General features: G+C 34.8%; 1 protein-coding gene across 7 annotated transcripts in view; it reads left to right on the forward strand.

The window, feature by feature from the left end:
• Positions 1–15,508, forward strand: part of NADK2 (NAD kinase 2, mitochondrial) — a 48,334-nt gene extending 32,826 nt beyond the window's left edge. For 4 of the 7 annotated variants that reach the window (XM_017880719.1, XM_017880720.1, XM_017880715.1 and 1 more), the window contains exons 8-13: positions 192–257; positions 1,637–1,732; positions 8,332–8,387; positions 9,150–9,203; positions 11,559–11,682; positions 13,930–15,001. In XM_017880719.1, coding sequence (XP_017736208.1) covers positions 192–257; positions 1,637–1,732; positions 8,332–8,387; positions 9,150–9,203; positions 11,559–11,682; positions 13,930–14,068 — 535 coding nt within the window. In that variant the 3' untranslated portion in view covers positions 14,069–15,001. Of the gene's footprint in view, positions 1–191; positions 258–1,636; positions 1,733–8,331; positions 8,388–9,149; positions 9,204–11,558; positions 11,683–13,929 lie in introns of all 7 variants that reach the window. The other 3 variants (XM_017880716.1, XM_017880718.1, XM_017880721.1) reach the window with 2 other exon arrangements.
• The last annotated feature ends 486 nt before the right edge of the window (positions 15,509–15,994 follow it).

Consider the following 15,994-nt stretch of genomic DNA (forward strand, 5'->3'; position numbering starts at 1 on the left):
TAACGTAAGCCCAGTATTTCTGATTCTAGATTCTGTATTGAGGCTTCACTATGCTCTGAAAACTTAAGTGCCTTGCTTGGAAAATGTGAAGTGCAGCAATATTATTCCTGCCTCATTTATAATGTTCTTAGATTTAAGAACATTTTAAAGGCCCAATTTTGTTTTCTTTTCTCCTATTTGTTCTAACCTAGAATGTCTTATTCTTGGGCTGTAGCAGTGGACAATTTAAGAAGAAGTATACCCACTCTAAAGGGACTGTGAGTTTTATTGCTGCCTTAAAAACATAATTTCCCTGAAACAAAAATTCTATGAATTGACTAATCCTGATAAACTTGCATGTGAGAATGACACTAAATTTGCTCATTATTTTGGGCTCAGCATCTCTCACTTGACTGTACTTGTCTTTCTCTCTGCCTCTGCTTCTTTTCTACCCATGCACCCTTACCTTTAATCTCTTTTGTTTTTACTTGATTCTGGCATAGTGGCAGCCACTTCTATGGATTTGGCTGGCTTGTCTGTACATAATAGGCTCCTAATGTGTGTGTTTTCTAGGAAGATATAACAAAGCTATGAAATAGATTAAATGTGAATGTTAGGCCTGCTATCTTTTATTTTGAATAAGAAATTCTGACTATAAAGAAAAAAGTGAAAAGGAGTTGTATTGTGCAAAACCCTCACAAATTAAGAGCTTACAGGATAAACTGTAAAGGTTAGAATAAGAGATAAATTATCCACAGTGTTAGTGTTTGTAAGCATGTCCAGTAATTGTTATTATTTTGAAAATTTGTGTTTTATTACGGTTTTATCTTAACTTTTTTATTTGCTGGAGAAAAAAATTCACTGTTGATCAGTGACACAATTATTTTAAGATAGAGTTTACAAAATAGGCTTTTAGACATTTCAAAAGTTCTTTGAATAGTTACAAATCATTTATGCATTCATGGAGTTAAAGAATAGTGCCATTTTTGCTGGTGCCAGAAAACCCATTTTATTTCATATTGATGAAATATTTTAGGAAATGTAAATCTCAAAGAAATTTCTAGTTCTGGTTTATCTCTAGTTTTGTCCACTATCCAGTATTGGTTGAGAATTTTCTTTACAGCTTTATTATCTAATCTCTGTTAGCTTACTACCAATTCAAAAGGTACATTAGCATGTAGCTTAAGAAACAAGAGTTTAGTAGAAACTATTAATAACTTTAAGAATTAGAATCAGCTTTAAAATATGTCAAGGACTGGCTACCAAGAATGAAACTCACTTAAGAATAGTATTTTCTTTTTTGAATTCTGAAATGAGGCTCTGTGTATGTTAGATTCCATAAGAGCAATAGCACAGTGCTAGCCAGAAATTTGCAAGAAGCCCCTATTTGAAATATTAAAGTACTGTCAGAAAGGAATATATAAATCAGACAGGCATGCAGACATGTAGTTTTTTTTTTTTTTTTTTTTTTTTTTTTATTTATTCTAACTTTTTCACTTAATCAGTATTGGAATTAGCATCATGATGTGTGTGCCTACTAAGTCCAGTATTTCTTGGGTAAGCTGACTTAATTAAGATTTTCTTAGTTCTGAAGAAGACTATCTTATTTACTGTGAACCATAAGCTCAGCAAACAGTTTTATATTCTCAATTCACAGGGCTTCCTACTATGAGATTTCAGTTGATGATGGTCCATGGGAAAAACAGAAGAGTTCAGGGCTCAATTTGTGTACTGGAACAGGATCAAAGGCCTGGTAAGTAACTTGGGATGTTGCTTATCAAGTTTTGTGAAATATTTTCAGTAATGTAATATATTGGCACATCTAAGGCATGTAATACGCAAGAGATGTCCTGGTGGTGTTATGTAGGTAGGCCAAGTTTCTGTTTCATTCATCATTGGGGTCTAGTAGTCCTGCCTTGACTTCTTGGATTATAGTTACAGCCTGGATTTGGTCACTATTGAGTACTAGGTTTGTAAAGGAAAGGAAATGAGAAGTGGTTTTGGGACTATCTTTTCTTAAAAATGAAAAATATTTTAAATAATAGTAAGAAAATGAATACAAAGTACAATAAACAAAAATAGACTGGAGGTTTGTATATTAAAAGCCTAACTGGAGATAACCTGGTGCATCCTATGTCCTGTTTACTCTATAACCTCCCTCTGGGTAGTCTCGTCTTCTTAGTACATTCCTCACAGATGCCTCCCAAACATACCTTCTCTCCTGAGTACAAACTCATATTCTAAAATCACATGCCAGATAGGATATTCGTAGCACTTCAAATTCAACACATTCAGAACTGAATTTATTGTCTTCAGTTTTTCTTTTTGTGTTCTTTATATTGCTGAATACCCTCAGCATTTACCCGACTCCATGTCTAGAGAAAAAAAGCAAAACATGATTTCTCAAAACCTTGTTCTTACCTTTGGAGTCCTCCATTCTTCATTCTCTTCTCTATATATCCCAGTCTCGAAATCCTGTTCATTGTGCTTCTGAAATCTTAGTCCACTTTTTGGGTTTCTACTGCTGCTACTTTGGTCCAAGCCTGCACCTTTTTAGTGAATATTCTTTGTGCCTCACCTTTTATTCTTGAGGCTGTCATCTGCACTACACAGAGTAATATTTCCTTTTTTTTTTTTTCACTTTTTAAAAAATTCTTATTATACTTTAAGTTCTAGGGTACATGTGCACAACATGCAGGTTTGTTACATAGGTACACACGTGCCATGTTGGTTTGCTGCACCCATCAGCTCCTCGTTTACATTAGGTATTTCTCCTAATGCTATCCCTCCCTCAGTCCCCCCCCCAACAAAAGGCCCCGGTGTGTGACCCTCCCTGTGTCCATGTGTTCTGTTGTTTTATGAGTGAGAACATGCGGTGTTTGGTTTTCTGTCCTTGAGATATTTTGCTGAGAGTGATAGTTTCCAGCTTCATCCATGTCCCTAAAAAGGACATGAACTCATTCTTTTTCATGGCTGCATAGTATTCCATGGTGTATATGTGCCACATTTTCTTTATCCAGTCTATTATTGATGGATATTTGGGTTGGTTCCAAGTCTTTGCTATTGTGAATAGTGCCGCAATAAACATACATGTGCATGTGTCTTTATAGTAGCATGACTTATAATCCTTTGAGTATATCCCCAGTAATGGGATTACTGGGTCAAATGGTATTTCTAATTGTATATCCTTGAGGAATCGCCACACTGCCTTCCACAATGGTTGAACTAATTTACGCTCCCACCAACAGTGTAAAAGTGTTCCTATTTCTCCACATCCTTTCCAGTATCTACAACAGAGTAATATTTCTAAAATGTAGATAAATCTATCTCTGTTCTCTGCTTTACAAGTTTCATTGACCACTGTTCAGATTGCTTAATCTGTCATTTGAGGCCCTTTATCATATGACCTTAGTGATCTTATTGGCCTTATTCCTGCCCTACCCTTACTCCCACCTATGGCACACTAGAATTGGCACAACTACTTGCAATTCTCAGCACGCTTCTTGTTCTCGCTTGGCTTTTTATTTTTGCTCAGTGCAACTTCTTCCTGCCTTGAGTGCCTGAACACTCCACTTTCTATCCACTGGCTGAAAATTCAGTCTTGAAATGTCATTCTCTTTAGCAAATCTTTAACACTCACCTCTTTCATAAAGACAGTGAATTAATCATGTTTATCCTTCCCTAACACTTTTTCTCATAGCACTGTTATAGCCGTTGTTACATTATTAGTTATCTAATATGCTAGTACCCAGCTAGTTAAAGCAACTTTATGGATTTGGGATGGTGACTAGGGTTTTTTTTTTTTTTTCCCTGCTTAATCTTTTGTGTGCACAGTACCTTATATGTATTCACTCAAAAAATATTTTTTGAGTAAATGACTATATGCTCACAATTGTATATAGCTAAAACAATGCTTATCAAACTTTTAAATTTGGATAGTTTGATTTAGAGTTTTATTTCCTTCTTGTTTAGCATGACTTCTTAAACTATTTTATTATGAAAAATTTTTAATAAGTGACAAAATAGTGTAATGAATCCCCACATACCATTAGCTAGTAGTAATTATCAACACATGCCCAGTCTTGTTGCCTCTGTACCCCATCTATCTACTTTTGTCCTATTTATTTTGAAGTTATTTTTCAGATATCATGTCATTTAATTCATAAGTATTCAATAAAAAAAATTAGCCAAATAGTCTTTTGGAAAAAATAAGAAGTATCATTTTAAAAGGTAGGTTAATAACTTGTTTTCCTGAAGGCCAGTGAAAGGAAAATTTCTAAAGTGAATTTTCCAATAATTTTATGAAAAAAATTAATCCTTTAATATGTTATAAAATTATTTTGTAACCATCTCATAGATTAAATTGAAAACATTACAGCTAACAGCTTTCCTTTATGATGATAGCATCTTTCCTGTTGAACATGCTATGCTACTTTTTGAAAACTAGAGTGAAATTAGAAATAGAAATGGAAATTTCTGTTAGAAATAGAGATTGTCTTTACCCAGTGTTCTTATCATAAAAAATGGGCAAAGTGGTATAATTGAAAAGAGTACTGGCCTGGAAGTTAAGAGACCTGATTAAACCACAGACTAGCTTTACATCTGTGTACAAATCCTTGTCTGCAAAATGCAGGAATTAGAACTGATAAAATAGTAAGTTTACTTTGCCTTCTGAACTTCCGTGATTCTGTATGTTTATTTTTTATGCATTGTAATACAAACTATCAGTTATATAGCCCCTGCTACTTTGTACTGTGCTAGGTACTTTTATATATTAATTAATCCTTTTAGAAATCCTGGAAGAAAGTAGTAACATTCCCATTTTATAAATGAGTAAATTAAAGGTTAGCAAGGATAATTTAGGCCAAAGTTATACAAGAAGTAAGAGTCAGAACGTGGATATAAGTACAGGTGTGCTAGACTGCAAAATCAGTGCCCTTTTCACTGTCATTACTACTTGTGCTGCTTCACAGGGAAGGTCAGTTTTTAAATGGAAAGGGAGAGGGGTTCTGAGCTGTCTATAGAGGTCACATAGTTGAAAGAAAAGTCACTAGGTTGTATTGAAGAATTATCAAGATAAATTTGTAATTAATCTCAGTGAAGTAGTGCTTCTGCTAGAGGCAATGGGGCTTCTGTTTGGGGAGGGGTGTAATTTTGATAGATTTTGATAGTTCAAGTTTTCAACCTTTCGGGGCATAGGGAATGACAGCCACTACAATGCTTTTAAAACATTCCTCGCCTCCCACATGCACCCAGTAGTTGAGTCCTGTGTTGATGTTACATTTCGATAAGTATGGGTTAGATTAAAATCTCAGCCTTCTCTATGTTGCTTGTTAAAGTTTTCTATTATTTCCTGTGCTCTAGTATAAAAGTCTTTCTCACAAGCTATATCCTATCCCTGCCACCTTGGTTACTCAGTCTCTTCTCTACCAAGCCCCATGCAGCTTGCTTGCATCTAACATGTTCTCCACTGCAATTCCCATTCATCTTTTGTCCTTTTCTCTTCAAGAAATGTAGGAAGAGAAGGGAAGCCTAGGAGCCAGAGGGGCTGGGGAATAGCTGTATATTTCTATACATTAGTAATTTTTGTTTTTGTCATACTACCATCTCTGAGCACATATTTTGTTCCAAGCTAATTAGATGATCTTGTTTAAATTCTCACAAATACTCTGGAAGTAGGTGATTTTATTTTCATAAGTAGAATCCAAAAAGTTTCATAAGTTAACTGACTTTCCCAAAGCCATGTGGCTAATAAATGGTGAAGTCATGATTTAAATTTTAAAACTATCTGTAAACCATAGACCTCTGAAGAATCACTGGAAAGAAAAGATTAGAATAGTCTATTTTTCTCTTTTAATTCTTGATAGAGAGGGGCTTGTTTTCTTGTATGAAATTCTTTAATTATCTTTACTTTTAATATGAAATGTGGAAATGTATGACTCACGGTAAGCTATTTGTTATAAAAGATAAACCACCAATCTCAGTGGCTTAACACAGTATAAGTCTATTTCTTGTTCTTGTAAAGTCTGCAGTGAGTATTCCTGATTGGCAGGTAGCTCCCTGTAAGTGGTTATTCAAGGAGCCAGAGTTCTTCCATCACATGGCTCTACCACCTTCTAAACATAGCTCCCCCGGTTGCTCTGCTACAGAAGGTAGAAGAGCATGGGGACTCCCCATGGGAGGCTGTGAGCCAGGCTTTGAAGTTTTATTCATCATGTCCACTCTGATTTCATTAGCTACAACTTAGTCACATGACTATATGGCATGAAGGACTAGAAAATATGCATTCAGGGCCGGGCACGGTGGCTCAAGCCTGTAATCCCAGCACTTTGGGAGGCCAAGACGGGCGGATCACGAGGTCAGGAGATCGAGACCATCCTGGCTAACATGGTGAAACCCCGTCTCTACTAAAAATACAAAAAACTAGCCGGGCGAGGTGGTGGGCGCCTGTAGTGCCAGCTACTCGGGAGGCTGAGGCAGGAGAATGGCGTGAACCCGGGAGGCGGAGCTTGCAGTGAGCTGAGATCCGGCCACTGCACTCAAGCTTGGGCGACAGAGCCAGACTCCGTCTCAAAAAAAAAAAAAAAAAAAAAGAAAGAAAATATGCATTCAGGAAGAAAAACAGGTTTGGGGAAGAGTTACTCCATGTCTGCATCTCCAGAAATTCTTCCACAGGAGACAGGATATAGGGGTGGTATTACACAGCAAATGTCTCTAAATTGTCCCATTATCATGTCAGTTCTCTGGTCAGTGGGGAATCAGGTTTACTCCGTACATTGGGAGAAGTACTACAGAGCCAGATCACCATATATTTCAATTAGTTTCTTCTTAAGATTCTTCTTAGTCCTTTTTCTCCATACATGCTGCCCTACCAGACTTTAAATTAAGGATGAAGATGTGTTTTTAGGAGATGAAGCTTTAGTAGTTGATGAAGATGTGATACTCAGTTTGTCTTCCAGTTTGGTAGTAGAGGTTATGTCTGATTTTAAATGGGAACTCTTAGAATGGTGAAGGTTATAGACCTAAGAAAAAAGTTCTCATGTTTTTGCATTTCTCCAAACATGAAGGGTACAGGGTTTAGCAGGTATAAGAGTATCTCTTATTCTCCCTCTCTCAAAAAGTTGAGAGACTGTGATTTAGGTTTAGAGTTGTGTTGACTCACGTTATTCCTGTTCCTTGAGATTATCTATTGAGATCATGTATGAAGAGTTATGAGGTGGTAGAATAATTCAAAATTACTGGGAATTTTCTTTTAAAAAAACAACCTTTTCTTTTTTTTTTGAGACGGGAGTCTGGCTCTGTGGCCCAGGCTGGAGTGCAGTGGCGAGATCTCGGCTCACTGCAAGCTCCGCCTCCCGGGTTCACGCCATTTCTTCTGCCTCAGCCTCCCGAGTAGCTGGGACTACAGGCGCCCGCCACCACGCCCGGCTAATTTTTTGTATTTTTTAGTAGAGACAGGGTTTCACCGTGTTAGCCAGGATGGTCTCGATCTCCTGACCTCATGATCCGCCTGCCTCGGCCTCCCAAAGTGCTGGGATTACAGGCGTGAGCCACCGCGCCCGGCCAAAAATAACCTTTTCTTAGTGATCTTTATAGACCCCCAGGACAGAACTGTTTTGAAAAGTTATTCATGTTTGTATTAATGCTTGGTTTTTAGTGGTTAAGCAAGGCATTGCACATGTAGAAGATTTCTTACCTTTAAGGAAACTATTTTATAACTTAAAGAATACTTGCCTATGTTAAAAGGTACAAAAGGAGGGTATACAGCAAAAAGCTAGTCTCCTTTTCATTTCGTATCTGTAGTACTTATATCTAGATTCATACTATATATATATATTTTTTTGTTTTTAAAATGAAACAATATATACACTATATGATGCCTTTTGTTTTTTAACGTAGTATTTTGGTTATCCTTACACATCAGCACATATATTTGTATTATTTTTAATATCAGTGAGTAGCTATAATTTATTTAATTAGCTTTCTGTGGGTTTCTATATTTGAGTTGTTTTGCTGTTATAAAGAGCGTTTCAGCTAATAATTTTTGTACCTATCTTTGTGTATTATAGATGGAGGTATATTTTAGGTTAAGTTACTAGATTGAAGAATATGTTCATTTTAATTTTGATAGTGCATAATTGCTCTCCAACTGCAATATCTCTGTTCCCATCAATGTATGAAAATACTTGTCTCATCATACCCATACTAGTACATTATTTACCAGTTTTTAACTTTGTTCATTTAGAACTTTCTCCAAATTCTAAGAATTTTCTATGTTTTAAGTAGGTTATCCATTTGTGATTTTAGCATGTTTTAGAATTAAAACTAAAATTTTGTGATTTTTGTTTCTAGGTCATTCAATATTAACAGGGTTGCAACTCAGGCAGTAGAAGATGTTTTAAATATTGGTGAGTACCAAAACAGTTATTACAGTAGTCCCCACTTGTCCGCAGGGCACATGGTCCAGGACCCCCAGTGAATGCTGAAACCTTGGATACTACCAAACCCTTATACCATGCATTAATTTCTTTTTCCTTCTTCACAATATCATGGATAGAAGATTCATATATCTGATTGTAAATCTTAGCAACCTCAGCATATGACCTTTTTGTTTGAGAACATTCACCTGTTCATGCAAAGAAAGCATTTTATGGCTTCTCTTTGGCATATCTGATTTGCCGACATCACTACTTGTGCCTTGGGGCCATTATTAAGTTAAATAAGGGTGACATGAAACAAGCACTATGATACCATGACAGTCAATCTCATAACCAAGTCAGCTACTAAGTAACTAATGGGCCAGTAGCATGCACAGCATGGATAAGCTGGACAAAAGGATGCCTCACATCCCAGGTGGGTTAGAGCAGGACTGCGTGAGATTTCACCATGCTACTTAGAATGATGTGCGATTTGAAACATGAATTGTTGATTTCTATAATTTTCCATGTAATATTTTTGTATCATGGTTGTCTGCCGGTACCTGAAACTGGAAGAAAGCAAAATCATGGAAAGCAAAAGTGCTAATAAGAGCAAGGGGGGACTACTGTTTATGATAATATGCTATATAATATATACATGCTATTTTATATTAGCTATTATGTTATAGAATAACATATGTATTTATAACATATACATTTTAATCATACTTTCCCCCTTTCCTTTTTCAATAGCAAAACGACAAGGAAATTTGAGTCTTCCATTGAACAGAGAATTGGTAGAGAAAGGTCAGTGACAATTGGTAATAATCACTAACAGTTTAGTTCTATTTCAGTTTTAAGAATGATAGTGTGAAGTGTTATTTAATTAGCAAAGTACTTTTTTTTTTTTACTCAAACATGCTTTTAATACGATATCCCCTTAAATGTCTTTAAGCAACATAAAGATTAAAGTTGGACTTGGTTGTTGTGATTTTTAGTCAACCCTGAAATACAACTCTTAAGTCAAAGCAGTATAACTGCAAACATGTCCTGGGGGATAGGGAATTACAGAAAAATCTTTATCTCACAAATAGTAAGTGCATAGCTAAATTCACTATGCCATTAATATCCTCTGAATGAGATAGAATTCACTGAGCTATGAGTGCTTATTTTCTTATTCACTCAAATATTCTTTTTAACATTCTTCTCCCTAGTTTTGCCCGATTACTGCAAGATACCTCAAGATTCCTTTAAGAGAATTAGCACTGTTAGAGAAAGAATACTTACCAAGAAATCTGAAATCGTAGGTTCCAGTTCCAGATCTCTACTACATCAGCTGTGAAACTTGGGCAAGGCTGTGATCCTCCACAGTTGTAAAAAGAGGGGGTTAAAGTAGATCATCTAGCTGGTGTTTCTAGGAGTTCTTCAAATGTATTCTTTACATTCTGTTTAAAACAATTTAAATTTTAAACTGAAAACACATTCATTTGATTTGCATATAAGATTGTAACACACTGAAGTCTACTTATCTACCAGGATCATTCTTGTATACACCTCAAATTAAAGCTTTTTTTTGCTATCTCCATTGAAGGATATCCTAAAATTTCAAGGTAGATTGTTTTTTATAAAACCCCATACCAAAATGTGTTTAAAGTTACATCTACATACCTATGTAAGGATCTTCTCAACATATATGACAAAAAATATATAGATATAAAGTGAATATTGATACATGTAAGACTGCAACTGTCATCCATAAACATAAATGCTTGGATTTGAGTTATCTTAACAGCCTCATTCTCATTGGTTACCTTAAAATGAGTTAGCAATACCTTTTAACCTGATACAGTATTTTAACAGTGTCAGTTTGTCATTATTGTTAGGTTTCCACATAAGACTTCCTTTTTTGGGGGGACAGTTTGCCTCTAAAATAGTTTGAAAAAAGAAGTAAATCTCTCAAGCCCCATTCAGCCTTCTAAAATGGATTCTGGTCTTCTTCGCTCAATTTGAGACCTACAAGATTATTTTAATCATGGTTCGTGAATTAGCACCAGCAGTAAATCTGTATCAGAGGAAAGTTAGGCACATATAGTAATTGCTTCTTAATTATATAATTCAACTTAAAAAATAATATATATAAAATAACTGAAATTTATGTCAGGTATATATATAAATTAAGGTTATATATATACACACACGGACACATATATATACACATACATATACACACAAATGTATGTGTATATATATATCATCTGTGATTTTTTTCTTTTAATAAACATACCAAAGCTTTACTTTGATGAATGGCATTCCTTTCAAGATTTGACTATCTTCAGAAGCAACAGTGAGTGCCAGTGATGCAATCACTGTTACAGACATTTGTGAAATTACGCCTTTGAAATTTCTTTCAGAGCTAGCATGCTGTTTTGTGGTGTGTTCTCACGGACCCAAATTTTATTTTGTGAGTGAATTAGATTTTTTTTAAAGCCAGTAATTCAGATGAAACTTTCATAAGGTAGATTATCTGACAGTCTTTTAATTTTTTTAATGTAGTACTCAGTTAAACTTTCTTTCAGGCCTGATATATTTGTAATTTTCTCAACCAATTTGTGCTTTGTATTCCAGCCTTCATGTGCCTCTTGATTAGAGAGAAAGGTCCCAAAGATTTCTAAAAAATATGTTGATGTATTGGAGAAAGGATATTGCCTGTCGTTGTTTGAGACTGCATTTTATATCAACGCTGTTTGCTTATTATCATAGTTATGAGCTCTTTGATGTGGTATTTTGGAAAGAACTTGGCAGGGCAATATGGCAACTCAAGTTCCTTTTTTGAATGCATCTATCTAGTTCCTCTATTGTTTAATTACAAGCTTTGAAGCTAGTGGTTTTTTATTTTTTCTTTTTCCCCAATTGTACCTATTTCTGCTGTATTGTGGGTGATGTGTGGTTCTGTGGGCAAATCATGGTACCTAATTCTTATTTATAAGGTTTTTTGTTACTGTTTTTAATGGAATATGTGTTACGAGTTTCGAGAAACTAGTTCCCAAATAGACTTTTGGAACAGAATTAATTTTAAATGGGGGATGGCATCTATTTTTTGTTTTGCCCTTCTCAGAAGTGACCATTTTTTATTGAGTGTGCTAATATTTTTTTTCTTTGTAGTAACAAATGAATATAATGAATCACTGCTCTACAGTCCAGAAGAACCAAAAATACTTTTCAGTATTCGAGAACCAATAGCAAATAGAGTTTTCTCAAGCAGTCGTCAGCGTTGTTTCTCCTCAAAGTAAGCATCCTCGGTCTGACTTCTGACTATTTTCATCCCTTTCATTGTTACAAAGCACACTTGGTTTGAAAACAATTTAATTTCATTAAATTTGCTCATTCAAACTTAATCTAGCAGGAAAAGTCGAACCTGTGAAAGTAATAAGGTATCATGCTAACCCGGCTAAAATCATATTTTCTTGTACACTTGTTGTGCCATTTTAGAGAAGCTAAAACTTAAGTGACTAGAAAGGGTACAGTTATTTATTTCAGTGATTTGTTGGTTTTAAAAAATGAACCAAGACACAATAATTGTAAAAGAAGCTGAATAGAAAGCCCCTTCTTTTCATAAGCTGTAGAATAAAACACGATAAACACTGATAGAAAACTTAGATTGCATAGCAATAAACCTTTAGAATAGTTTTCATTTCTTTTAGGTTTTCCCTAAAAGTGACCTCCCACCTATTGAATTTGCTTCATTTTATTTTTGGGGAGAGAGGATATAAAAAAGTGGATATAATTTCTTATTTTGTAAAGCTTCCCCAATTTTCCAAATTAACAAGAAAATCTAAAATTCCGAGAAAATGTCATCTATCTCATGGCAAGCAGAAAACAGCTTAAGCAATTACAAATTGCTGACCTCAGTGTACATATTTTCTCTTTATAGACATACAATTTTTTCCCCAGGTTAGACACAAATAAGGAAATTTATCTTAAAATTCATGTTGTCATTTGACAGTTAATTTGATTAATCCACAGATCTGTACTCAGTTTGAGTGAGACGACAAAGATTCCTTCAGAGATATATACTACTTATATTTAAGGTTTTGCTAATAGGAGAATAGCTTTGTGATTTTGACACTTGGAAAAGATTTCTTAAACATGTCATGAAAAGCACTGTAACAACAAAAGATTGACAAATTGAACTACACTGGAAGTAAGACCTGCCAGTAATCAAAAGATACAATTAGGAAAACAAAAAGGCAGAGCGAGAAAGATATTTTCAGGACCTATATCCAGCAATGGGCTCATAGCCAGAATATTTAGTATATAAAAATTACTACTGACAATAAGAAGAAGGCAGGCAATGTGATAGAAAAATGGCCAAAGTCAGGCATTTCACAAAAGGTGATATTCATATGGCTAATAAACATATGAAAAACATGATCTTATTATTCATCTGGGAAATGCTAATTAAAACTACATAATACACTACCATATACACCCACCAGAATGACTAAGGTACCAGTTGTTGGCAAGGAGGAGTAACTACAACTTTCTGTGTATTCCTAAATTTCTGTTAGGAATGTATAGCTTGGAAAATTGTTTGGCAGTTACCTAGCAAACCTGCACATAGCATACACGGTGATCCACTAATTCCCCTTTGAGGTATATATCCAACAGAAATGTATGCACCAACAGAAATATGTGCACAAAGACATTCAAGAATATTCATAACCGCTCTACTCCCAATAGCCAAAAACCCAAATGTCCATGAATAGTAGAAGAGAGAGAAATGTTGGTGTTTTCATACAATAGAAGTGATTTCATGCAGCATTAAAAATGAACACACTACTATTAATATTACACATAATAACATGGATGAATTTCACAAACATACTATTGAAAAGAAGACAGACACCACTGTGCATATTATATTCTTCTATTTATATGAAGCTCAAGAACAGACAAAGCTATTACTACTACAGTGATAGAAATTAGGAAGGTAGGTATGCTTGAGGAGGGAGCAGGGATAGTGACTGGGAGAAGGCAGTGAGGGAGCTTCTGGCAAGCTGGGTAACAGTTGATTCCTGAGTTGGGTGATCGTAAGTGTGTTCACTGAACTGTACATTAATAATTATGTATACCTGTATACATATACACGTACCCAGCTGTTCTGTATATGTGTTATACTTAAGTAAAAATGTTACATGAAAATAGTTAACACTCTTGTTCAATACTTAGTATTTGTGATGTTAGTAATTCAACATTCAATCATATGAAAACAGCCTGTGAGTTTAGTCAGGTCTGCATTTCTTTACTGCTGAATGCTTGAGTGAATGGTGCTATCCTGAATATTTGCATTTGGAGACCTTCATAATATACCCATATATTTACATAGTCACTAATTTTCTCATACCAGAGAACAACTTGATTTTTTAAATGGAGGCCCAAGTGATGTGTGAGGTTAAAATTCAGGATTAAAATAACTTATTAGTTAAGATTAAGAAAACTGTTACTATTTAAAGAGATATTTCCTTCTGCCTAGGGTTTGTGTTCGTTCTCGTTGTTGGGATGCCTGTATGGTTGTGGATGGAGGAACTTCTTTTGAGTTTAATGATGGTGCAATTGCTTCGATGATGATCAATAAAGAAGATGAGCTTCGAACTGTGCTTCTAGAACAGTGAAGGATTTCCTCATGACAAATTTTGATTACTGGAGAAAATATTTTTACTTCAGAAACGGACTACCAGTCGTAAAGTGACATTTTTTTGGTTATTGTTGAGACTGCTTGCCCGTGGGCTCAGAAGTGAGATTTGCATTATTCTTCTGTTGGATTCTGATAGAAAAAAAGACATTCACTGTATAAGAAAATGGATGGACTGAACTAATTAGAATTAATAGCAGTGAAATTTTTATATTGCTTACAATTGGTAACCAAGAGTGCTGATATCTTTTTAAATTTATAGGGGTAGGCTTAAATAAAGAACTAAATATTTAGGATTTGAAACTTAACTGTATAAGTGTTTTTTCCTTCCCTTTCCTCCTAATTGTGGGATTGTCAGAACTGAACACATATCATTTGATTAGTGCATATTTTTTATAGTACCTGAAAATCAAGATTTTGAAAAAAATTTCATGACAGAGAATTTTGATAAATCCTGACATTGACCTAATTGACATAGGTAAATATGTTTGTATATGTGCTAAGAATTTTCTAATTTCAGAACACAAGGATGATGTTATGACTATTGATTTAAAAATTTCAAATAATCATTTTTGAAATTATAGATGAATGCTTTGAGTTTCATTCTGTTTAATTTCAGCAGTGCTGGGTGAAATACAGATATCAGAACAAATCATGATGCTGTTACAAATGTATTAGTTATCCAATAAGTGTTTTAAGTCAATTTTTTAAAAATGACGTGAGTCCTACAGGTTTCTTCCATCTTTAAAATGCTCAAATTTTAAAGATGGAAGAAAGATTCAGGGACTAAAAGGATGAACTGACTAGACATTTTCTATTAGGAGTTTGGTAAAATATTGTAAAAATATTTTCACCTGTGTTAGGAGTATTATCACAAATAATGGATTCTTTAATAAATATGTAAAACACAGTAGTTTTAGAATTGCCTTCCTTAGTATTGTGGTTTTCACCTAGCTTATACTCCAAGTTTTACAGAATTGCTTTTAGGATAAAATGTTAGTATCCCCCCCCCATTATGAGAATTCCTTTATTTTGGAGGAAATTATCTAATTCTTGATCTACTTATAAGTAATCCTAGAATTTTTGCCAAAAGATCCTGTCATTGCATAATGAAACAGTTGGTATTCTCATGCCATTGTTCAAAGTCATGTGTTTCTTTCACTTGCTGCTGAATATTTCTGTTCAGTCATTGACAAATATTTATTGAACACCCACTCTGTGCCATGTACTACTATGTCAGGTGCTAGATATGTTGATGAACGAAACAGACTCTATCCTTATACAATTTGAGTCTTGTGGGCTCAGAAGTAAATTCTGTGAAAGCTGGATGGATAATCAAATTGAGTGCTCTTAGTTTTGCCAATATTTAACATGTTGTTCTTATCAATTTTTAAAAATAAATGTTAATGTACAAAGTTAATCTAGGTTTTGATGTATATCCAGAGAATCAATTTTTCTTCAAGTATCTGCATAGACATTCATAGCAAAGAATTTATGACATATCAGATAGAAATACATTAAAATAGTGTTTTCCCAGAGCTGGATCTAGTTTCTGGCTTTTGGTTTTTTTTTTTTTTTTTTTTTGATATACATAAGACCACTTTATAAAGAAGCTCCACACTATAGAACCTCCCCTAACAGGCTCAAAATACCTTCTTCTTTTTTTTTTTTTTTAGAGATGGAGTCTTGCTTTGTCGCCTAGGCTGGAGTGCAGTGGCATAATCTCGGCTCTGCAACCTCCATCTCCTGGGTTCAAGCGATTCTCCTGCCTCAGCCTCCCAAGTAGCTGGGATTACAGGCACGCAACACCACGCCTGGCTGATTTTTTGTATTTTTAGTAGAGATGGGGTTTCACCATGTTGGTCAGGCTGGTCTCAAACTCCTGACCTTGTGATCTGCCCACCTC

The sequence above is a fragment of the Rhinopithecus bieti genome, unplaced genomic scaffold (assembly GCF_001698545.2).
Source record: "Rhinopithecus bieti isolate Rb0 unplaced genomic scaffold, ASM169854v2 scaffold_11966, whole genome shotgun sequence".
In the NCBI taxonomy this organism is placed as follows: domain Eukaryota; kingdom Metazoa; phylum Chordata; class Mammalia; order Primates; family Cercopithecidae; genus Rhinopithecus; species Rhinopithecus bieti.